Consider the following 25790-nt stretch of genomic DNA (forward strand, 5'->3'; position numbering starts at 1 on the left):
CCATTGGAAGGCTAGGGATTTCCCCATCGAGGAAGGTTAGGGGTTTTCCATTGGAAGTTTAGGGGTTTTCCATCTAGGAAGTTTAGGGGTTTCCCATCTAGGAAGGTTAGGGTTTCCCATCGAGGAAGGTTAGGGGTTTCCATTGGAAGGCTAGGGTTTCCCCATTGAGGAAGGTTAGGGTTTTCCATTGGAAGGTTAGGGTTTTCCCATCTAGGAAGGTTAGGGGTTTCCCATCTAGGAAGGTTAGGGGTTTCCCATCTAGGAAGGTTAGGGTTTCCCATCAAGGAAGGTTAGGGGTTTCCCATCTAGGAAAGTTAGGGGTTTCCGATCGAGGAAGGTTAGGGTTTCCCATCGAGGAAGGTTAGGGTTTCCATTGGAAGGTTTGGGGTTTCCCCATCGAGGAAGGTTGGGGGGTTTTCCATCGGAAGGTTTAGGGGTTTCCCATCTAGGAAGGTTGGGGTTTCCCATCTAGGAAGGTTAGGGTTTCCCATCGAGGAAGGTTAGGGTTTCCATTGGAAGGCTAGGAAGGGATTTCCCATCGAGGAAGGTTAGGGGTTTTCCGAGGAAGGTTAGGGTTTTCCCATCGAGGAAGGTTAGGGGTTTCCCATCGAGGAAGGTTAGGGGTTTCCATCTAGGAAGGTTAGGGTTTCCCATCAAGGAAGGTTAGGGGTTTCCCATCGAGGAAAGTTTGGGGTGGTTCTCCATCGAGGAAAGTTTGGGGGTTCTCCATCGAGCAAGGCTTAGGGGGGGGCGATTCCCCATCGAGCAAGGCTTGGGGGGTTCCCATCTAGAAAGGTTAGGGTTTCCCATCGAGGAAGGTTAGGGAGGAAGGTTAGGGTTTTCCCAGCGAGGAAGGTTAGGGGTTTTCCCATCGAGGAAGGTTAGGGTTTTCCCATCGAGGAAGGTTGGGGCTTTTCCCATCGAGGAAGGTTAGGGGTTTCCATTGGAAGGCTAGGGTTTCCCCATCGAGGAAGGTCAGGGGTTTTCCATTGGAAGGTTAGGGTTTCCCATCTAGGAAGGTTAGGGGTTTCCCATCTAGGAAGGTTAGGGGGTTTCCCATCTAGGAAGGTTAGGGTTTCCCATCAAGGAAGGTTAGGGTTTCCCATCTAGGAAGGTTAGGGGTTTCCCATCAAGGAAGGTTAGGGTTTCCCATCTAGGAAAGTTAGGGGTTTCCCATCAAGGAAGGTTAGGGTTTCCCATCTAGGAAAGTTAGGGTTTCCCATCAAGGAAGGTTAGGGTTTCCCATCTAGGAAGGTTAGGGGTTTCCCATCTAGGAAGGTTAGGGGTTTCCCATCGAGGAAGGTTAGGGTTTCCATTGGAAGGCTAGGGATTTCCCCATCGAGGAAGGTCAGGGGTTTTCCATTGGAAGGTTAGGGTTTCCCCATCTAGGAAGGTTAGGGGTTTCCCATCTAGGAAGGTTAGGGGTTTCCCATCAAGGAAGGTTAGGGGTTTCCCATCAAGGAAGGTTAGGGGTTTCCCATCTAGGAAGGTTAGGGGTTTCCCATCAAGGAAGGTTAGGGGTTTCCCATCTAGGAAAGTTGGGGGGTTTCCATCAAGGAAGGTTTGGGGGGTTTCCCATCTAGGAAGGTTGGGGGATTTCCGATCGAGGAAGGTTAGGGGTTTCCCATCGAGGAAGGTTAGGGGTTTCCATTGGAAGGCTAGGGATTTCCCCATCGAGGAAGGTTAGGGGTTTCCCATCTAGGAAGGTTAGGGGTTTCCCATCTAGGAAGGTTAGGGGTTTCCCATCTAGGAAGGTTAGGGGTTTCCCATCGAGGAAGGTTAGGGGTTTCCCATCGAGGAAGGTTAGGGGTTTCCATTGGAAGGCTAGGGATTTCCCCATCGAGGAAGGTCAGGGGTTTTCCATTGGAAGGTTAGGGGTTTCCCCATCTAGGAAGGTTAGGGGTTTCCCCATCTAGGAAGGTTAGGGGTTTCCCATCTAGGAAGGTTAGGGGTTTCCCATCAAGGAAGGTTAGGGGTTTCCCATCTAGGAAGGTTAGGGGTTTCCCATCAAGGAAGGTTAGGGGTTTCCCATCTAGGAAAGTTAGGGGTTTCCGATCGAGGAAGGTTAGGGGTTTCCCATCGAGGAAAGTTTGGGGTGGTTCTCCATCGAGGAAAGTTTGGGGGGTTCTCCATCGAGCAAGGCTTTGGGGGGGCGATTCCCCATCGAGGAAGGAGCAGGAGCCAAATGATAATGTCATGATGGTGGTGATACTAGCCATCCCATGGACTAGGGATGTATCCTTCGTCTGTCCCCTGATTTAGTTAGGGATAACATGTAATAAAGAAAGTCTCTGGTTCTTGGGCCAGGTCTCCATTTTGTCGGCAAACCCATTACACCAACAGCATTCAAGCCCTGCACGCCCAGAGCCAATGGGATGAGGTATAGCGTTACTCAATCGCTCCGTACAGAACAAGGGCAAAACAACATGACAGAATCCAGAAGACACCACTGCACGCACACACACACTCACAGGCTCTAAAACATATACTCACATTGGACAAAGTATCTCGTGTTTATCCAAAATAACATACAGCACATTCTTGAAATGGTTTAAAACTAGTTTAATTTATATAACGAATAACTGTTACATGGCATGAAACCCACAGAACATCACATCTTCCTATCAGCAACAACTGTATAGAACACACAGACACACACACAGACACATAGACACACAGACAGACACACAGACAGACAGACAGACACAGACAGACAGACACAGACAGACAGACAGACACACAGACAGACACACAGACAGACACACAGACAGACAGACAGACAGACAGACAGACAGACAGACAGACAGACAGCAACTGTACACACACACACACACAGACACACACACACAGAGACACACACAGACACACACACACAGAGACACACAGAGAGACACACAGACACACAGACAGCAACTGTACACACACAGAGACTTGTACAAATACCCCTAAAACATGAGCAAACACACGTGCTTTGAATATACCAAACAGACACTCACACGGTGTATTATATTGTACCCTCCACTAACTGGCCCTCACACAGTGTATTATGTTGAACATTCTAGTAACTGGCCCACACTCACAGAGTGTATTATATTGTACCCTCCACTAACTGGCCCTCACACAGTGTATTATGTTGAACACTCCACTAACTGGCCCTCACACAGTGTATTATATTGAACATTCTAGTAACTGGCCCACACTCACAGAGTGTATTATATTGTACCCTCCACTAACTGGCCCTCACACAGTGTATTATATTGAACATTCTAGTAACTGGCCCACACTCACAGAGTGTATTATATTGTACCCTCCACTAACTGGCCCTCACACAGTGTATTATGTTGAACACTCCACTAACTGGCCCTCACACAGTGTATTATATTGAACATTCTAGTAACTGGCCCACCTCACACAGTGTATTATATTGAACACTCCACTAACTGGCCCTCACACAGTGTATTATATTGAACACCCACTCACAAGTGGTACCCTCCACTAACTGGCCCTCACACAGTGTATTATGTTGAACACTCCACTAACTGGCCCTCACACAGTGTATTATATTGAACACTCCACTAACTGGCCCTCACACAGAGGGTATTATGTTGAACACTCCACTAACTGGCCCTCAAAGTGTATTATGTTGAACAAATCAAATCAAATTTTATTTGTCACATACACATGGTTAGCAGATGTTAATGCGAGTGTAGCGAAATGCTTGTGCTTCTAGTTCCGACAATGCAGTAATAACCAACAAGTAATCTAACTAACAATTCCAAAACTACTGTCTTATACACAGTGTAAGGGGATAAAGAATATGTACATAAGGATATATGAATGAGTGATGGTACAGAGCAGCATAGGCAAGATACAGTAGCTGATATCGAGTACAGTACATACATATGAGATGAGTATGTAAACAAAGTGGCATAGTTAAAGTGGCTAGTGATACATGCATTACATAAGGATGCAGTCGATGATATAGAGTACAGTATATACGTATGCATATGAGATGAATAATGTAGGGTACGTAACATTATATAAGGTAGCATTGTTTATATATTTACATAATTTCCCATCAATTCCCATTATTAAAGTGGCTGGAGTAGAGTCAGTGTCATTGACAGTGTGTTGGCAGCAGCCACTCAATGTTAGTGGTGGCTGTTTAACAGTCTGATGGCCTTGAGATAGAAGCTGTTTTTCAGTCTCTGGTCCCAGCTTTGATGCACCTGTACTGACCTCGCCTTCTGGATGATAGCGGGGTGAACAGGCAGTGGTTGATGTCCTTGATGATCTTTATGGCCTTCCTGTAACATCGGGTGGTGTAGGTGTCCTGGAGGGCAGGTAGTTTGCCCCCGGTGATGCGTTGTGCAGACCTCACTACCCTCTGGAGAGCCTTACAGTTGAGGGCGGAGCAGTTGCCGTACCAGGCGGTGATACAGCCCGCCAGGATGCTCTCGATTGTGCATCTGTAGAAGTTTGTGAGTGCTTTTGGTGACAAGCCGAATTTCTTCAGCCTCCTGAGGTTGAAGAGGCGCTGCTGCGCCTTCCTCACGATGCTGTCTGTGTGAGTGGACCAATTCAGTTTGTCTGTGATGTGTATGCCAAGGAACTTAAAACTTGCTACCCTCTCCACTACTGTTCCATCGATGTGGATGGGGGTGTTCCCTCTGCTGTTTCCTGAAGTCCACAATCATCTCCTTAGTTTTGTTGACGTTGAGTGTGAGGTTATTTTCCTGACACCACACTCCGAGGGCCCTCACCTCCTCCCTGTAGGCCGTCTCGTCGTTGTTGGTAATCAAGCCTACCACTGTTGTGTCGTCCGCAAACTTGATGATTGAGTTGGAGGCGTGCGTGGCCACGCAGTCGTGGGTGAACAGGGAGTACAGGAGAGGGCTCAGAACGCACCCTTGTGGGGCCCCAGTGTTGAGGATCAGCGGGGAGGAGATGTTGTTGCCTACCCTCACCACCTGGGGGCGGCCCGTCAGGAAGTCCAGTACCCAGTTGCACAGGACGGGGTCGAGACCCAGGGTCTCGAGCTTGATGACGAGCTTGGAGGGTACTATGGTGTTGAATGCCGAGCTGTAGTCGATGAACAGCATTCTCACATAGAACACTCCACTAACTGGCCCTCACACAGAGGGTATTATGTTGACCACTCCACTAACTGGCCCTCACACAGAGGGTATTATGTTGACCACTCCACTAACTGGCCCTCACACAGTGTATTATATTGAACACTCCACTAACTGGCCCTCACACAGTGTATTATATTGAACACTCCACTAACTGGCCCTCACACAGTGTATTATATTGAACACTCCACTAACTGGCCCTCACACAGTGTATTATATTGACCACTCCACTAACTGGCCCTCACACAGTGTATTATGTTGAACACTCCACTAACTGGCCCTCACACAGTGTATTATGTTGAACACTCCACTAACTGGCCCTCACACAGTGTGTATTATGTTGAACACTCCACTAACTGGCCCTCACACAGTGTATTATGTTGAACACTCCACTAACTGGCCCTCACACAGTGTATTATGTTGAACACTCCACTAACTGGCCCTCACACAGTGTATTATGTTGAACACTCCACTAACTGGCCCTCACACAGTGTATTATGTTGAACACTCCACTAACTGGCCCTCACACAGTGTATTATATTGAACACTCCACTAACTGGCCCTCACACAGTGTATTATGTTGAACACTCCACTAACTGGCCCTCACACAGAGGGTATTATGTTGAACACTCCACTAACTGGCCCTCATTGTGACTTCTACTGAAGCTGTGTTTCCAGAGAACGTTCTCGAATAACAGACAGACATCGGACGTATTTGGAGACGAGAGACTCAGCCAAGGCCTAAGCACATGCCTCTCATTAACACGATGCTACAGCCAGTTAGCCTCCACCACAAGAGGAAAATGTATGAGACACACAGGAAGTCCACATAGTCCCCTTGGGTCTGCCTAAAACCAGCTGACCGTCCAGACCGACTACGGTCCCCATGCGGCCACAGTAGAGTTTACGAGTTGAAGACGGAGCCGGGTACACGTGGCAAGGCCATGCCTTCAGGATAACTTGTTAGACTGAGCGCTGCCCACACAGAAGCAGCTCTTCAAGTCTTAATTTGGGCAGTTGTAGGAAGTAGATTGCTCCATGATGTGGAATCTGGATTTATTGTCCTTTATGTAACGTAGGCTGCTACTTCTACAAGTGAATCTTTGCTTCGACCTGGTGTCCCTAGTTTCATATAATTTCTCAAAGGTTGCCTTGACTTTTTTCACAGTTTGTTACATTTCAGCCTTATTCTAAAATGGATTCATTTTATTTTATTTTATCCTCAGCACTCTTAACACAATACCCCATAATGACAGTGAAAACAGGTTTTTAGAGATTTTTGCAAATGTATTCAAATTAAAAAGCAGAAATACATTATTTACAAGTATTCAGCCTCTTTGCTATGAGACTGGAAATTGAGCTCAGGTGCATCCTGTTTACATTGATCATCCTTGAGATGTTTCTACAACTTGATTGGAGTCCACCTGTGGTAAATTCAGTTGATTGGACATGATTTGGAAAGGCACACACCTGTCTATATAAGGTCCCTGAGTTGACAGTGCATGTCAGAGCAAAAACCAAGCTATGAGGGGGTCAAAGGAATTGTCCGTAGACCTCCGAGACAGGTTTGTTCGAGGCACAGATCTGGGGAAGGGTACCAAAACATGTCTGCAGTATTTAAAGTCAAATCAAATGACAACATTTTATTTGTCACATACACATGGTTAGCAGATGTTAATGCGAGTTTAGCGAAATGCTTGGGCTTTTAGTTCCGACAATTCAGTAATAACCAACGAGTAATCTAGCTAACAATTCCACAACTACTACCTTATACACACAAGTGTAAAGGGATAAAGAATATGTACATAAAGATATATGAATGAGTGATGGTACAGAACGGCGTAGGCAAGATGCAGTAGATGGTATAGAGTACAGTATATACATATGAGATGAGTAATGTAGGGTATGTAAACATTATATTAAGTGGCATTGTTTAAAGTGGCTAGTGATACATTTTTACATCAATTTTTCTATATTTAAAGTGGCTGGAGTTGAGTCAGTGTGTTGGCAGCAGCCACTCAATGTTAGTGATGGCTGTTTAAGTCTGATGGCCTTGAGATAGAAGCTGTTTTTCAGTCTCTCGGTCCCAGCTTTGATGCACCTGTACTGACCTCGCCTTCTGGATGATAGCACGATGAACAGGCAGTGGCTCGGGCGGTTGTTCTCCTTGATGATCTTTATGGCCTTCCTGTAACATCGGGTGGTGTAGGTGTCCTGGAGGGCAGGTAGTTTGCCCCCAGTGATGCGTTGTGCAGACCTCACTACCATCTGGAGAGCCTTACGGTTGTGGGCAGAGCAGTTGCCGTACCAAGCGGTGATACAGCCCGACAGGATGCTCTCGATTGTGCATCTGTAACAGTTTGTGAGTGTTTTAGGTGACAAGCTGAGTTTCTTCAGCCTCCTGAGGTTGAAGAAGCGCTGCTGCGCCCTCTTCACCACGCTGTCTGTGTGGGTGGAGCAGTTCAGTTTGTCCGTGATGTGTACGTCGAGGAACATAAAACTTTCCACCTTCTCCACTACTGTCCTGTCGATGTGGATAGGGGGGCTGCTCCCTCTGCTGTTTCCTGAAGTCCACGATCATCTCCTTTGTTTTGTTGACGTTGAGTGTGAGGTTATTTTCTTGACACCACACTCCGGGGACCCTCACTTCCTCCTTGTAGGCCATCTCGTCGTTGTTGGAAATCAAGCCTACCACTGTAGTGTCGTCTGCAAACTTGATGATTGAGATGGACGCGTGCATGGCCACTCAGTCATGGGTGAACAGGGAGTACAGGAGAGAGCTCAGAACACTGGGGCCCCAGTGTTGAGGATCAGCGGGGTGGAGATGTTGTTACCTACCCTCACCACCTGGGGGCGGCCTGTCAGGGAGTCCAGTACCCAGTTGCACAAGGTGGTGGTGGAGTCCCAGGGTCTCGAGCTTGATGATGAGTATTCATCATCACAGCATTCTCACATAGGTATTCCTCTTGTTCAGATGGGTTAGGGCAGTGTGGTTGCGATTGCATCGTCTGTGGACCTATTTGGGCGGTAAGCAAATTGGAGTGGGTCTAGGGTGTCAGGTAGGGTCCTTGACTAGTCTCTCAAAGCACTTCATGATGACGGAAGTGAGTGCTACGGGGCGGTAGTCGTTTAGCCCAGTTACCTTAGCTTTCTTGGGAACGGGAACAATGGTGGCCCTCTTGAAGCGTGTGGGAACAGCAGACTAGTATAAGGATTGATTGAATATGTCCGTAAACACACCAGCCAGCTGGTCTGCACATGCTCTGAGGATGCGGCTGGGGATGCCGTCTGAGTCTGCAGACTTGCGAGGGTTAACACATTTAAATGTTTTACTCACGTCGGCTGCAGTGAAGGAGAGTCCGCAGGTTTTGGTAGCGAGTCGTGTCAGTGGCACTGTATTGTCCTCAAAGCGAGCAAAGAAGTTGTTTAGTCTGTCTGGGAGCAAGACATCCGGGTCCGCGACGGGGCTGGTTTTCTTTTTGTAATCCGTGATTGACGGTAAGACCCTGCCACATAACTCTTGTGTCTGAGCCGTTGAATTGTGACTCTACTTTCTCTCTATACTGACGCTTAGCTTGTTTGATTGCCTTGCGGAGGGAATAGCTACACTGTTTGTATTCGATCATGTTTCCGATCACCTTGCCGTGGTTAAAAACACTGGTTTGCGCTTTCAGTTTCGTGCGAATGCTGCCATCAATCCACGGTTTCTGGTTTGGGAATGTTTTAATAGTTTCTGTGGGTACGACATCGCCGATGCACTTGCTAATAAACTCGCTCACCGAATCAGCGTATTCGTGAATGTTGTTGTTTGACGCAATGCGGAACATATCCCAGTCCAAGTGATCAAAGCAATCTTGAAGGGTGGAATCAGATTGGTCGGACCAGCGTTGAACAGACCTGAGCACGGGAGCTTCCTGTTTTAGTCTCTGTCTATAGGCTGGGAGCAACAAAATGGAGTCGTGGTCAGCATTTCCAAAAGGAGGGCGGGGGAGGGCCTTATATGCGTCGCGGAAGTTAGAATAACAATGATCCAGGGTTTTACCAGCCCTGGTAGCACTATCAATATGCTGATAGAATTTAGGGAGTCTTGTTTTCAGATTAGCCTTGTTAAAATCCCCAGCTACAATGAATGCAGCCTCAGGATATGTGGTTTCCAGTTTGCATAGAGTCAAATACAGTTCGTTCAGTGCCGTCGATGTTTCTGCTTGGGGGGGAATATATGCGGCTGTGATTATAATCGAAGAGAATTCTCTTGGTAGATAATGCGGTCGACATTTAATTGTGAGGAATTCTAAGTCAGGTGAACAGAAGAACTTGAGTTCCTGTATGTTATGATCACACCACGTCTCATGAATCATAAGGCATACCACCCCCCGCCCCTCTTCTTACCAGAAAGATGCTTGTTTCTGTCGGCTCGATGCGTGAAGAAACCAGCTGGCTGTACCGACTCCGATAGCGTGTCTCGAGTAAGCCATGTTTCCATGAAGCAAAGAACGTTACAGTCCCCAAGAACACATTGACCTCCATCATTCTTAAATGGAAGATGTTTGGAACCACAAAGACTCTTCCTAGAGCTGGCCACCTGGCCAAACTGAGCAATCGGGGGGAAAAGTGCCTTGGTCAGGGAGATGACCAAGAACCTGATGGTCACTCTGACAGAGCTCCAGAGTTCCTCTGTGGAGATGGGGTTCCTTCTGGAAGGTTCTCCCAACTCTGCAACACTCTACCATAAAGGCCTGATTGGTGGAGAGACCAGACGGAAGCCAGTCCTCAGTAAAAGGCACATGACAGCCCACTTGGAGTTTGCCAAAAAGCATGTAAAGGACTCTGACCCTGAAAAACAAGATTCTCTGGTCTGATTAAACCAAGATTGAACTCTTTGGTCTGAAAGCCAAACGTCATGTCTGGAGGAAACCTGGCACCATCCCTACTGTGAAGCATGGTGGTGGCAGCATCATGTTGTGGGGATGTTTTTCAGAGGCAGGGACTGGGAGACTAGTCAGGATTGAGGCAAAGATGAACAGAGCTAAGTACAGATAGATCCTTGATGAAAACCTACTCCAGAACTCTCAGGACCTAAGAATGGGGTGAAGGTTCACCTTCAAACAGGACAACACCCTAAGCACACAGCCAAGACAACGCAGGAGTGTCTTTGGGACAAGTCTCTGAATGTCCTTGAGTGGCCCAGCCAGAGCCCGGACTTGAACCCGATCGAACATCTCTGGAGAGACCTGAAAATAGCTGTGCAGCAACGCTCCCCATCCAACCTGACAGAGCTTGAGGGGATCTGCAGAGAAGAATGGGAGACACTCCCTTCATTATGGGTCAGTTATCTCTGTGTAGCCATACAAACTTTACTTGAAGTCTTACGTTGGCCATATGACCAGCAGGAGACCGGTATTGTCTATGGCAGAAGAATAGTGTGTGTGTGTGTGTTGTGGCTGATTTGAATGTGTTCTACCGATTTGCAGGAACAGACTTCCAACATGAAAGACTAGCTAAGTGGGGTACGTTAACATGTGTTCCAGCATGCCTTGATGGGATGTGTTATAGAACCGCCAAACGGGCGCCATTACACCCAATTGACAGCATCCCCCACAGTATTTAGTATTTTTACCATGCAGCAATGACCGAGCAGCCATCAGGGATCACCATGTCATACATGTTCAGTGACGTGTTCAGTAGTTTATACAGTATTCTACTTAATGATGAAATGACTCCTGACATATTACGTCATTCATGAAGAATCGCTTAGACCAGTACCTGATTCACACACCCGTTCGGACCAGTACCTCATTCACACTCCCGTTCGGACCAGTAACTCATTCACACTCCCGTTCGGACCAGTACCTCATTCACACTCCCGTTCGGACCAGTACCTCATTCACACTCCCGTTCGGACCAGTACCTGATTCACACACCCGTTCGGACCAGTCCTTGATTCACACACCCGTTCGGACCAGTCCTGATTCACACTCCCGTTCGGACCAGTACCTGATTCACACTCCCGTTTGGACCAGTACCTGATTCACACTCCCGTTTGGACCAGTACCTGATTCACACTCCCGTTCGGACCAGTACCTGATTCACACTCCCGTTTGGACCAGTACCTGATTCACACTCCCGTTCGGACCAGTACCTGATTCACACTCCCGTTTGGACCAGTACCTGATTCACACTCCCGTTTGGACCAGTACCTGATTCACACTCCCACCCCTGTTCGGACCAGTACCTGATTCACACTCCCGTTCGGACCAGTACCTGATTCACACTCCCGTTCGGACCAGTACCTGATTCACACACCCGTTCGGACCAGTACCTGATTCACACTCCCGTTTGGACCAGTACCTGATTCACACTCCCGTTTGGACCAGTACCTGATTCACACTCCCGTTTGGACCAGTACCTGATTCACACTCCCGTTTGGACCAGTACCTGATTCACACTCCCGTTTGGACCAGTACCTGATTCACACTCCCGTTTGGACCAGTACCTGATTCACACTCCCGTTTGGACCAGTACCTGATTCACACTCCCGTTTGGACCAGTATCTGAATCACACTCCCGTTTGGACCAGTACCTGATTCACACTCCCGTTCGGACCAGTACTGATTCACACTCCCGTTTGGACCAGTACCTGATTCACACTCCCGTTTGGACCAGTACCTGAATCACACTCCCGTTCGGACCAGTACCTGATTCACACTCCCGTTCGGACCAGTACCTGATTCACACTCCCGTTTGGACCAGTACCTGATTCACACTCCCGTTTGGACCAGTACCTGATTCACACTCCCGTTGGACCAGTACCTGATTCACACTCCCGTTTGGACCAGTATCTGAATCACACTCCCGTTTGGACCAGTATCTGACCAGTCGGACAGTATCTGAATCACACTCCCGTTCGGACCAGTACCTGATTCACACTCCCGTTCGGACCAGTACCTGATTCACACTCCCGTTTGGACCAGTATCTGAATCACACTCCCGTTCGGACCAGTATCTGATTCACATACTCGTTCCGACTGCATCACACTGTGCTGGGGTTTATTAATTTGGCCCTAATACCAAGTTCAGCTGCAGGTACTTAGTCAAGACCAGGTAGCCTTTAAAAAGGAAATATAATGGGCCACACATGGAGAGCATTTAGCTCATTTAGCTGTGGGTCGGGAAGTATTTACTGCCAAACATAGCGTGGGAGGAAGGAAGGCTCTCATTTGTTGCTGCAGTTTGTTTACCATGGAATGTCATTAGAACCAGTAGGAGACGTAGCGAGATGAAATTTACCATGAAAACATCATTAGAACCATTAGGAGAAGTAGCAAGATGAGATTTACCATGAAAACATCATTAGAACCGGTAGGAGACGTAGCGAGATGAGATGCCCTCGACGAGCTGCGTGGTGGTAAACCCAGAACCCTTCTCTACATGAACACGGGCCATTAAGGTTTCACTATGACAGCCTGTGTCTAGACCTCTTTACTCCTCCAGACAGACTGATTGGCCAGAGAAACATACAGTGGGGAGAACAAGTATTTGATACACTGCTGATTTTGCAGGTTTTCCTACTTACAAAGCATGTACAGGTCTGTAATTTTTATCATAGGTACACTTCAACTGTGAGAGACAGAATCTAAAACAAAAATCCAGAAAATCACATTGTATGATTTTTAAGTAATTAATTAGCATTTTATTGCATGACAAAAGTATTTGATCACCTACCAACCAGTAAGAATTCCAGCTCTCACAGACTATAATACTTATGCCATGCAATAAAATGCAAATTAATTACTTAAAAATGAATTGTATACTCCCCAATGTATATGGCTCTGTGATTGGTCATTTGTTTTTCTCTCATCTTTGCGTGAGACATGGCCTATCCCCAAGTCTAGGTATTGGAATCAAGACCAAAGTGGGCCGTGGAGTCGACACCGACCCCTCAGTTTCGGATCAATAAAAATCTTTGTCACTGAAAATCACAAGAATTGGTAGAAGTCCAGTCTTTTAAGGATGGTGTTGCTTCGCTCATTGACTTTGAACCATGTTCTCATAAATTAAGTTCCAACAGCATATATTGTTGGCCATTTATCGTCCTTGTTTTGGAAATGTAAAACAGGCTCAAGTGTGTGTGGAGGTCTTCCCGACTGCAGTGCTGAGTTTAATCTGGTGATTTCATGACTAATTGAATGGTCCCCAGTGGGCTTAGTGCGAAGCGCCACACAGAGGGGGAACCGAGACTTGAGTCATAGGTTCCACTGGCAGAGAAAGCACATGGCAACACCACATGCCCTCGCCAAGCCCACAAACCTAGCAAGAGTGAAAACGTGGATAGGCTCATTATACAGCTGTTATCATACATGCGGGTACATGGAAGGATACACTCATCACATGTGGATAGAGGCTAATTAAAACAGCAAACATGTCTATGTGCTCAAACTACAACCCACTGACCCCACCTAGTGGGCAGATTCTGAATAACGTCAATGGTCTCTGCTCAGCACACTGGACTACAGTAGTTCAATCTAAAGATACACAGTCTTTGAAATGGTTTGCGTGCACCCACAGATGATCTAGCCTTAGTCTTCTAGCACATACAGCCATTAATCATTTCATGAATGGGATTCATTTACCAGATTCCAGGGTCAGAAGGTCAAATGGCAAGGGTTTCTGAGATTTGTTGTCTGCTCTTTTGAACTGAGAGCAGAGTACCTAACAACCAGGGGTGTTTTTGTCCCATGTCTCAGGTTCAGTGGGGTGGGGGTGTATCGGATAGTGTTGAGAACCATTTCCTGTTTCCTGTTTTAATGACCAATGATGAGGACTAGAGGGATTCTGACTTGTGGGAATCATTTTTACTGAGGGCCTCTCGTTTTGCTCCTCCTCTCAGGTCCGTCTGATGTGTCTGCCTCTGTGAGGTACAACTACCGGAGACCCACCTGTCCCGACGCCTCGGTGATGGTGCACATGCCCACGCCTCCCCCCTCTCGCCACAGGAAGAGCCACAGCCTGGGCAACAAGTGAGTGCCTGTGTACAGTACTTGTGTTTCAGTGTCACTGAATATAATAAGATATCGCAGTACGTCTCCAATAGAGTGCAATGATTTGCCACATCACAATCATCTTTTCTCCTCCCTCTGTTACTCACCCTCTGATACTCTCTCTCTCCCTCTGATACTCTCTCTCTCCCTCTGTTACTCTCTCTCTCCCTCTGTCACTCTCTCTCTCCCTCTGTCACTCTCTCTCTCCCTCTGTCACTCTCTCTCTCCCTCTGTCACTCTCCCTCTGTTACTCTCTCTGTCACTCTGTTACTCTTACTCTCCCTCTCCCTCTGTTACTCTCCCTCTGTTACTCTCCCTCTCTCTCCCTCTGTCACTCTCCCTCTGTTACTCTCCCTCTGTTACTCTCCCTCTGTTACTCTCTCTCCCTCTGTCACTCTCCCTCTGTTACTCTCCCTCTGTTACTCTCCCTCCCTCTGTTACTCTCCCTCTCCCTCTGTTACTCTCCCTCTGTTACTCTCCCTCTGTTACTCTCCCTCTGTTACTCTCCCTCTGTTACTCTCCCTCTGTTACTCTCCCTCTGTTACTCTCTCTCTCCCTCTGTTGCTCTCTCTCTCCCTCTGTTACTCTCCCTCTGTTACTCTCCCTCTGTCACTCTCCCTCTGTTACTCTCCCTCTGTTACTCTCCCTCTGTTACTCTCTCCCTCTGTTACTCTCCCTCTGTTACTCTCCCTCTCTCCCTCTGTTACTCTCCCTCTGTCACTCTCCCTCTGTTACTCTCCCTCTGTTACTCTCTCTCTCCCTCTGTTACTCTCCCTCTGTTACTCTCCCTCTGTTACTCTCCCTCTGTCACTCTCTCTCTCCCTCTGTTACTCTCTCTCTCCCTCTGTCACTCTCTCTCTCCCTCTGTTACTCTCTCTCTCCCTCTGTTACTCTCCCTCTGTTACTCTCCCTCTGTTACTCTCCCTCTGTTACTCTCCCTCTGTTACTCTCCCTCTGTTACTCTCCCTCTGTTACTCTCCCTCTGTTACTCTCCCTCTGTTACTCTCCCTCTGTTACTCTCCCTCTGTTACTCTCTCTCCCTCTGTTACTCTCCCTCTGTTACTCTCCCTCTGTTACTCTCCCTCTGTTCTCTCCCTCTGTTACTCTCCCTCTGTTGCTCTCTCCCTCTCCCTCTCTCTCTCCCTCTGTCTCTCTCCCTCTGTTACTCCCTCTCTCTCCCTCTGTTACTCTCTCTCTCCCTCTGTTACTCTCCCTCTGTTACTCTCTCTCTCCCTCTGTTACTCTCTCTCTCCCTCTGTTACTCTCCCTCTGTTCTCTCCCTCTGTTACTCTCCTCTGTTCTCTCCCTCTGTTCTCTCCCTCTGTTACTCTCTCTCTCCCTCTGTTACTCTCTCTCTCCCTCTGTTACTCTCCCTCTGTTACTCTCCCTCTGTTGCTCTCTCCCCCTCTGTTACTCTCCCTCTGTTCACTCTCCCTCTGTTACTCTCTCTCTCCCTCTGTTCTCTCTCTCCCTCTGTTACTCTCTCTCCCTCTGTTCTCTCTCTCTCCCTCTGTTACTCTCTCTCTCCCTCTGTTACTCTCTCTCTCCCTCTGTTACTCTCTCTCTCCCTCTGTTACTCTCTCTCCCTCTGTTGTTGCTCTCTCTCTCCCTCTGTTACTCTCCCTCTGTCACTCTCCCTCTGTTACTCTCCCTCTGTTACTCTCCCTCTGTCACTCTCCCTCTGTTACTCTCTCTCTCCCTCTGTTACTCTCCCTCTGTCACTCTCCCTCTGTTGCTCTCTCTCTCCCTCTGTTGCTCTCTCTCTCCCTCTGTTACTCTCCCTCTGTCACTCTCCCTCTGTTACTCTCTCTCTCCCTCTGCCACTCTCTCTCCCTCTGTCCCTCTCCCTCTGTCACTCTCCCTCTGTCTCTCTCCCTCTGTTACTCTCTCTCTCCCTCTGTTACTCTCTCTCTCCCTCTGTTACTCTCTCTCTCCCTCTGTTACTCTCTCTCTCCCTCTGTTACTCTCTCTCTCCCTCTGTTACTCTCTCTCTCCCTCTGTTACTCTCTCTCTCCCTCTGTCACTCTCTCTCCCTCTCTCTCTCCCTCTGTTACTCTCTCTCTCCCTCTGTTACTCTCTCTCCCTCTGTCACTCTCTCTCTCCCTCTGTTACTCTCTCTCTGTCACTCTCCCTCTGTTACTCTCTCTCCCTCTGTTACTCTCTCTCCCTCTGTCACTCTCTCTCTCTCCCTCTGTTACTCTCTCTCTCCCTCTGTTGCTCTCTCTCTCCCTCTGTTACTCTCCCTCTGTTACTCTCCCTCTGTTGCTCTCTCTCTCCCTCTGTTGCTCTCTCTCTCCCTCTGTTACTCTCCCTCTGTCACTCTCCCTCTGTTACTGTCTCTCTCCCTCTGTTACTCTCCCTCTGTTACTCTCCCTCTGTTGCTCTCTCTCTCCCTCTGTTACTCTCCCTCTCCCTCTGTTACTCTCCCTCTGTCACTCTCCCTCTGTTACTCTCCCTCTGTTACTCTCCCTCTGCTCTCTCTCTCCCTCTGTTACTCTCCCTCTCCCTCTGTTACTCTCCCTCTGTCACTCTCCCTCTGTCACTCTCCCTCTGTTACTCTCTCTCTCCCTCTGTTACTCTCCCTCTGTTCTCTCCCTCTGTTACTCTCCCTCTCTCTCTCCCTCTGTTACTCCCTCTCTCTCCCTCTGTTACTCTCTCTCTCCTTACTCTCTCTCCCTCTGTCACTCTCTCTCTCTCTCTGTTACTCTCTCTCTCCCTCTGTTGCTCTCTCTCTCCCTCTGTTACTCTCTCTCTCCCTCTGTTGCTCTCTCTCTCCCTCTCTGTCTCTCTCCCTCTGTTACTCTCTCTCTCCCTCTGTTACTCTCCCTCTGTTACTCTCTCCTCTCTGTTGCTCTCTCTCTCCCTCTGTCACTCTCCCTCTGTCTCTCTCCCTCTGTTGCTCTCTCTCCCTCTGTTACTCTCCCTCTCTCTCTCTCCCTCTGTCACTCTCCCTCTGTTACTCTCTCTCTCCCTCTGTTACTCTCCCTCTGTTACTCTCCCTCTGTTGCTCTCTCTCTCCCTCTGTCACTCTCCCTCTGTTACTCTCCCTCTGTTACTCTCCCTCTCCCTCTGTTACTCTCCCTCTGTTACTCTCCCTCTGTTACTCTCCCTCTCCCTCTGTTACTCTCTCCCTCTGTTACTCTCCCTCTGTTACTCTCCCTCTCCCTCTGTTGCTCTCCCTCTGTTACTCTCCCTCTGTTACTCTCCCTCTCCCTCTGTTACTCTCCCTCTGTTACTCTCCCTCTGTTACTCTCCCTCTGTTACTCTCCCTCTCCCTCTGTTACTCTCCCTCTGTTACTCTCCCTCTCTCTCTCCCTCTGTTACTCTCCCTCTGTTACTCTCCCTCTGTTACTCTCTCTCTCCCTCTGTTACTCTCTCTCTCCCTCTGTTACTCTCCCTCTGTTACTCTCCCTCTGTTACTCTCCCTCTGTTACTCTCCCTCTGTCACTCTCCCTCTGTCACTCTCCCTCTGTTACTCTCCCTCTCTCTCTCCACTCTCTCTCCCCCTGACTCTCTCCATCTTCCCCTAGTATGATGGCGTACGGCATGGTGGAGAGTAAGAGCGCCACGTTCCCCATTGAGAAGCCACGCCACCTGTTGGATGACAGCTTCCTGGAGTCCCAGAGCCCGGCTCGAAATGACCCACACAGCATGGCCATATCTAACGGCATGTCTTTAGGTACCCCCCACACACACCTCATACAACCTCAACACCACATGTTAAAAGATGTCCACAAAGCCTCACTTTTTAATTGCACTTTTCTTGAAGTCTTGTCTGCAACATCTATTTTATAGTCTGTCTCCATAGCAGGGTATGCAGTCACCGAGTTAAATCTATATTTAAATCTGTCCTTACTTCAGCCTTTTCTTCTAGGCCTATCTTTTGGATTAAATATTTCCCTCTTGGGGGGGGGGTCTGATGCAAACTTTGTATTGATGCAAACACTTAGTTTAATGTGATGATGGTTCACTCTAAAGTCGAAGTTCGTCCGACATTTGTTCAGAACTCAAATGAGTCTAATGGGTCTAACCAAGACCAAAGCCAGTGGAAACAATAGACCCATGTCTGGTGTATAGAAATGTGTTTGTTTATACCACACAGGATCAAACACCACAGCAGAGTCACACGTGAAAGAATGAGTACTAGTATCATTATCTCAGCGCACGAGCCGTCTATGTAGTCCCTGGTTCGAATCCTGGCTGCATCACATCCGTCCGTGATTGGGAGTCCCATTGCCCCAGCGTCGTCCGCGTTTGGCAGGGGTAGGGCCGTCGTTGTAAATAAGAATTTGTTCTTAATTGACTTGCCAAGTTAAATAAAGGCTACATAAAGTTAATTCTATGAACAATAATGTGGTCCACATACTAAAATGTCCTTTGAAGATGTAGCCAGGTTTGTAGACATCCACACATCTCCGTGTTAGCGAAGGTCACGCGTACCTGGTGCTGGCTGTGTCGTCCCTACCGCGGTGCTGGCCGTGTCATCCCTACCGCGGTGCTGGCCGTGTCGTCCCTACCGCGGTGCTGGCCGTGTCGCCCCTACCGCGGTGCTGGCCGTGTCGCCCCTACCGCGGTGCTGGCCGTGTCGTCCCTACCGCGGTGCTGCCGTGTCGTCCCTACCGCGGTGCTGGTCGTGTCGTCCCTACCGCGGTGCTGGCCGTGTCGCCCCTACCGCGGTGCTGGCCGTGTCGCCCCTACCACGGTGCTGGCCGTGTTTGCCCTCGGTGCCCCTACCACGGTGCTGGCCGTGTGGTGTTTGCCCTACTGTGGTGCTGGCCATGTGGTGCTGGCCATGTGGTGCTGGCCGTGTCGACCCCTGTGGTGCTGGCCACTGTGGTGCTGGCCATGTGGTGCTGGCCGTGTGGTGCTGGCCATGTCATGTGGACCCTACTGTGGTGCTGGCCATGTGATGCTGGCCATGTGGTGCTGGCCGTGTGCTGGACCCTACTGTGGTGCTGGCCATGTGGTGCTGGCCGTGTGGTGCTGGCCGTGTGGTGCTGGCCATGTGGACCCTACTGTGGTGCTGGCCATGTGGTGCTGGCCATGTGGTGCTGGCCATGTGGACCCTACTGTGGTGCTGGCCATGTGGTGCTGGACATGTGGTGCTGGCCGTGTGGTGCTGGCTGTGTGGTGCTGGCCATGTGGACCCTACTGTGGTGCTGGCCATGTTGTGCTGGCCATGTGGTGCTGGCCATGTGGACCCTACTGTGGTGCTGGCCATGTGGGTGCTGGCCATGTGGTGCTGGCCATGCTGGACCCTACTGTGGTGTGCATGTGGTGGCCATGTGGTGCTGGCCATGTGGTGCTGGCCATGTGGTGCTGGACCCTACTGTGGTGTGCTGGCCATGTGGTGCTGGCCATGTGGTGCTGGACCCTACTGTGGTGCTGGCCATGTGGTGCTGGCCATGTGGTGCTGGCCATGTGGACCCTACTGTGGTGCTGGCCATGTGGTGCTGGCCATGTGGACCCTACTGTGGTGCTGGCCATGTGGTGCTGGCCATGTCGTCCCTACTGTGGTGCTGGCCATGTGGTGCTGGCCATGTGGTGCTGGCCATGTCGTCCCTACTGTGGTGCTGGCCATGTGGTGCTGGCCATGTCGTCCCTACTGTGGTGCTGGCCATGTGGTGCTGGCCATGTGGTGCTGGCCATGTGGACCCTACTGTGGTGCTGGCCATGTGGTGCTGGCCGTGTCTACTGCTCTCTCACTATACAGGCTTCCTCTTGCACCTGCTTCAGAAGCTCCCCAATTTTTCCTGTCTGTTCGGGTTCGTCATCAACCGAGTGTAGTTGACGGCAGTGTGATCTGAACATGTCTGACAAACATTGCTTTTGGAGTGAACTTTGACTTTACACGCTGTGTAATGCTCAGAATATGAGTATTGGGTAGTGTGAGTTTGCCAGTTAGCAGTGTCTGCCCGTGACAGCAGTGTTTCCCTGTCTCCCCTGTAGGCAGCAGTGAAAGCTCATTCGGCGAGGAACTGTCGCCAGGGATGGAAAGGTTGGTACCATCTGACGTTTTGTTTTTTAAACATGGCAACCCAACCCAGCACTTAACCTTATACTGTTCCTTTTTTGTTATCACTTTGAAATGGGTCACTATTTGCACACTATTAGTGAATGACGTAGTCATAGATAAGCAGACATACGTAGAATGTGCCGATTTTGAACTGTACCTCGTTGAATGATTTACTAATAGTGTATACGTAGTTGCTCATGTTTATCATCTCAAAGGGATTTACAAGCCTGATATTAACGTTGCACCCTGTTTTAAAATTGTTGCAAAATGAGTTGTCTGAGCGTGTCAAGTCGACCTCACTGAATAAAACTCACTAAGGAACGATATCATTCGTTCTAAATGTCCCAGCGTTGAGTGTCGACCAACGTTCTCATGTGATCTCGGTTTTTCATCGTCCGACAGGAAGTGTAAATTATTCTCAACCCGATTTTTTTCTCGTCTTTTAATTCCAATCAGTGATTGGGTCAAATACACTGCGCTTCATTTAGCTTTGGGGACTATTTAATTGGTTTCATTGTACTGTGAAAACTAAATCTAGTATTTTACATATTTGTCCCAGGTCTGGTTTAAACATCAGAACTATTACGTACACTTGTGAGAAAGTGTGTGTGTGGGGGAGGGGGTGGGGGGGGTGGTGTATTGTAAACCAAATAGCAGTGACCCTCCTGGCAACTCAGACTGACTATTGACAATGTGCACAGGGGACGCATGTATGCCACACTGGGCCCCAACTGGAAGGTCCTCTACGTAATTCACCTCGGAGCCGCAGCTATGTCTACAGGTACAGTGGTGGTGGTGGGGTCGGGTTATGTCACATGTTCTAGGGTCATAGGTCATTCATCACCGGGAAAAGAAGGGTGGGGGGTCACGCGGTCACCTCTTGTCACTGCATGCAGCGTCCGTCTCACTCAGTCTCTTCACACTGTTGGTGGAAGTTGCCCCTAACCCCTGGTCTACGGTCAGTTTATTCACAGGTTTTATAGTTAAAGGGGGAGTTCGCTATTTTACAATTTGATGTTAGATGGTTTCCTCGCCCTGCTAGTAGTTTATGGGCCAGGAGAAACTGGAATCCATGGTCCGGTTTAACTTTAAACAGCACAACAAACTGGCCACTGCTAGCTTAAAAATGTATGGGCGTGACAGGGATATTCTTTTTACGTACTCCGCATGGTTTTAAGATGGCGCAGGCTGAAGTTTGTAGTGGCTGTTTAAAGAAAAACAAACTACGGATTACATTTCTCTTTGCGCGTAGACACGTTTTAGGAACTATCTCAGCGTTATATTGTATCGTCCTGAACTTCCCCTTTAAGGTTGGGGTTTCAGGGGTTGTGGTTTGGAAAGATGTAGCTTGGAGCAGGGGAAACTTCTACCCGGGGGCATCCTTCCTTCCTTCCTTCCTTCCTTCCTTCCTTCTGTATATCGCCATCACAGACTTTTGAGTCCCTCGTCTCCACACTCCAAGGGGAAAGGGACAGAGGACCTGGACAAATGCTACATAGTTCCTTGACTCTTGTCTTTTGGAATGGTGTTTCTGATTTCCTTTTACTTTGGGGACCGTTGACCCTAAGCTGTCTGTTTGTCTTCGGGGGAGGGTGTTTCACTGAGAATTTAAAATGAGAACCATTGTGGCGAGAGGAGAATGCTTCTTCAGGGTTCTCATGGAAAATGTTCTACTGTAATTTCTACATTATTACCATGCACTCATTGACGGAGACTGGGCCAAATCCTAACTTTAAAAAAAAAATAATAATAATAATTTATTTTATTTTTTAACACGTGCATACGTGCGACTCTTCCACTGATATCAATGCACACTGTTTACACAAAACCTTGAAGGTATGCGCATATTATCTCAAGTTAGCTTTTTTTCCATTGTTCCAATGTCAACTCTCTGCTACAGAGGGATCAGAACGGGGTCAAGATCAGGCTAACGTTTATCGTCATCAGCTTGTCCCCTTTTGGTTGGCATGGCGATCCCATGCGTCACCTTCTTCCATAATCCCTAGAAAGTCTGAATAGCTAAATCGCCTATAAAACAGTGGGCAAAATTGGTTGGAATTACATAATTCCTGTTGTATACTAATTATATAAGGAAGGTCTCATTTTTGAACTTGTATAACAACACGTCTTTAAAGTCGTTATTTGGTTATCTGACCAGATATCTAAAATAGGAGGTCTTTCCCTGATGTCTCGACAATGTAATGAAGACATATTTTTTCGGGTCTTAATCTGGTTCCCTGACCACTCTACAACCAGAAAACAATTTTTTTTACAACGTAACAATGACGTAATTATGACGTTCCCGGCCTAATTTTGCCCGCTGGGTTACCTACTGTTCTCCCCTCTCCTGGTCTGGTTTATTAAGACTGAGAGTTTCAGAATAGCCTTCCTTTGGTCATGCCCCTTGTCCTACTCTCAACTTTAGTGGAACTTAGTAAAAAATAAAAAATAAAGATTTTAAAAATAAATAAAAAGCATGCAAGCCCCAATTCACATCTGTCACATCCTGTTATTACACAACACCATATCTGATCATCTTGAGGAGCTCTGCCAAAGAGACAAGGGGGTGTCAGAGACCTATATACCCTTTTCACACTATAATGTTCTGGTTATATGGTTTGTTCCAGAACATTTCCAGTGACTATGATGGATGCAAAACCAAGTACGGCTTGGTTCAGTAGTGTGAAAAGGTTACTAGAGAAGCCACGGTCTACAACTGTTCATACAACTTTGGTTTTGACCCTTCCCCAGCCCCTCGGGTGCCAACCCGTGCCACGGGTGCAGCGAGGTGGGCAGTGTTACTATCGAGGGGCCCCTTCGGAGGAAGACACTGCTGAAAGAGGGCCGAAAACCCAAGGTAAGGAGGGGTGTGTTTTCTGTCTGACTCCTGGTCCATGTTAAGGAGGGATGTTTCCACTGTCTGACTCCTGGTCCATGGTAAGGAGGGATGTTTCCACTGTCTGACTCCTGGTCCAAGGTAAGGAGGGATGTGTTTTCTGTCTGACTCCTGGTCCATGGTAAGGAGGGATGTTTCCACTGTCTGACTCCTGGTCCATGGTAAGGAGGGATGTTTCCGCTGTCTGACTCCTGGTCCATGGTAAGGAGGGATGTTTCCACTGTCTGACTCCTGGTCCAAGGTAAGGAGGGATGTGTTTTCTGTCTGACTCCTGGTCCAAGGTTAGGAGGGATGTTTTTTCTGTCTGACTCCTGGTCCAAGGTAAGGAGGGATGTTTCCACTGTCTGACTCCTGGTCCATGGTAGGAGGGATGTGTTTTCTGTCTGACTCCTGGTCCAAGGTAAGGAGGGATGTTTCCACTGTCTGACTCCTGGTCCATGGTAAGGAGGGATGCAAGGTAAGGAGGTTTTCTGTCTGACTCCTGGTCCATGGTAAGGAGGGATGTTTCCGCTGTCTGACTCCTGGTCCATGGTAAGGAGGGATGTTTCCACTGTCTGACTCCTGGTCCAAGGTAAGGAGGGATGTGTTTTCTGTCTGACTCCTGGTCCAAGGTTAGGAGGGATGTTTTTTCTGTCTGACTCCTGGTCCAAGTCCAAGGTAAGGAGGGATGTTTCCACTGTCTGACTCCTGGTCCATGGTAGGAGGGATGTGTTTTCTGTCTGACTCCTGGTCCAAGGTAAGGAGGGATGTTTCCACTGTCTGACTCCTGGTCCATGGTAAGGAGGGATGCGTTTTCTGTCTGACTCCTGGTCCAAGGTAAGGAGGGATGTGTTTTCTGTCTGACTCCTGGTCCAAGGTAAGGAGGGATGTTTCCACTGTCTGACTCCTGGTCCATGGTAAGGAGGGATGTTTCCACTGTCTGACTCCTGGTCCATGGTAAGGAGGGATGTGTTTTCTGTCTGACTCCTGGTCCATGGTAAGGAGGGATGTTTCCACTGTCTGACTCCTGGTCCATGGTAAGGAGGGATGTGTTTTCTGTCTGACTCCTGGTCCATGGTAAGGAGGGATGTTTCCACTGTCTGACTCCTGGTCCATGGTAAGGAGGGATGTTTCCACTGTCTGACTCCTGGTCCATGGTAAGGAGGGGTGTGTTTTCTGTCTGACTCCTGGTCCATGTTAAGGAGGGATGTTTCCACTGTCTGACTCCTGGTCCATGGTAAGGAGGGATGTTTCCACTGTCTGACTCCTGGTCCAAGGTAAGGAGGGATGTGTTTTCTGTCTGACTCCTGGTCCATGGTAAGGAGGGATGTTTCCACTGTCTGACTCCTGGTCCATGGTAAGGAGGGATGTTTCCGCTGTCTGACTCCTGGTCCATGGTAAGGAGGGATGTTTCCACTGTCTGACTCCTGGTCCATGGTAAGGAGGGATGTGTTTTCTGTCTGACTCCTGGTCCAAGGTTAGGAGGGATGTTTTTTCTGTCTGACTCCTGGTCCAAGGTAAGGAGGGATGTTTCCACTGTCTGACTCCTGGTCCATGGTAGGAGGGATGTGTTTTCTGTCTGACTCCTGGTCCAAGGTAAGGAGGGATGTTTCCACTGTCTGACTCCTGGTCCAAGGTAAGGAGGGATGTGTTTTCTGTCTGACTCCTGGTCCAAGGTAAGGAGGGATGTTTCCACTGTCTGACTCCTGGTCCATGTTAAGGAGGGATGTTTCCACTGTCTGACTCCTGGTCCATGGTAAGGAGGGATGTGTTTTCTGTCTGACTCCTGGTCCATGGTAAGGAGGGATGTTTCCACTGTCTGACTCCTGGTCCATGTTAAGGAGGGATGTTTCCACTGTCTGACTCCTGGTCCATGGTAAGGAGGGATGTGTTTTCTGTCTGACTCCTGGTCCATGGTAAGGAGGGATGTGTTTTCTGTCTGACTCCTGGTCCAAGGTAAGGAGGGATGTTTCCACTGTCTGACTCCTGGTCCATGGTAAGGAGGGATGTTTCCACTGTCTGACTCCTGGTCCATGGTAAGGAGGGATGTTTCCACTGTCTGACTCCTGGTCCATGTTAAGGAGGGATGTTTCCACTGTCTGACTCCTGGTCCATGTTAAGGAGGGATGTTTCCACTGTCTGACTCCTGGTCCATGGTAAGGAGGGATGTGTTTTCTGTCTGACTCCTGGTCCATGGTAAGGAGGGATGTGTTTTCTGTCTGACTCCTGGTCCATGGTAAGGAGGGATGTTTCCACTGTCTGACTCCTGGTCCATGGTAAGGAGGGATGTTTCCACTTTGACTCTGGTCTGACTGACTCCTGGTCCATGGTAAGGAGGGATGTTTCCACTGTCTGACTCCTGGTCCATGGTAAGGAGGGGATGTGTTTTCTGTCTGACTCCTGGTCCATGGTAAGGAGGGATGTTTCCACTGTCTGACTCCTGGTCCATGGTAAGGATGTGTTTTCTGTCTGACTCCTGGATGTGTTTTCTGTCTGACTCCTGGTCCATGGTAAGGAGGGATGTTTCCACTGTCTGACTCCTGGTCCATGGTAAGGAGGGATGTTTCCACTGTCTGACTCCTGGTCCAAGGTAAGGAGGGATGTTTCCACTGTCTGACTCCTGGTCCATGGTAAGGAGGGATGTTTCCACTGTCTGACTCCTGGTCCATGGTAAGGAGGGATGTTTCCACTGTCTGACTCCTGGTCCATGGTAAGGAGGGATGTTT

The 25790-nt window shown here is 48.7% G+C and overlaps 1 protein-coding gene across 1 annotated transcript in view; it reads left to right on the top strand.

Annotated features, from left to right (window-relative positions):
* The window catches only part of LOC112219965 (ras-specific guanine nucleotide-releasing factor RalGPS1-like), a 294035-nt gene that overhangs the window by 262574 nt on the left and 5671 nt on the right, over positions 1–25790 (top strand). Inside the window, 6 exon segments of the mRNA XM_042302718.1 lie at positions 14023–14152; positions 17704–17852; positions 20123–20171; positions 20891–20925; positions 20928–20970; positions 22941–23046. Of these exon segments, the coding sequence (XP_042158652.1) occupies positions 14023–14152; positions 17704–17852; positions 20123–20171; positions 20891–20925; positions 20928–20970; positions 22941–23046 (512 nt within the window).

The sequence above is a fragment of the Oncorhynchus tshawytscha genome, linkage group LG20 (assembly GCF_018296145.1).
Source record: "Oncorhynchus tshawytscha isolate Ot180627B linkage group LG20, Otsh_v2.0, whole genome shotgun sequence".
Lineage (NCBI taxonomy): Eukaryota > Metazoa > Chordata > Actinopteri > Salmoniformes > Salmonidae > Oncorhynchus > Oncorhynchus tshawytscha.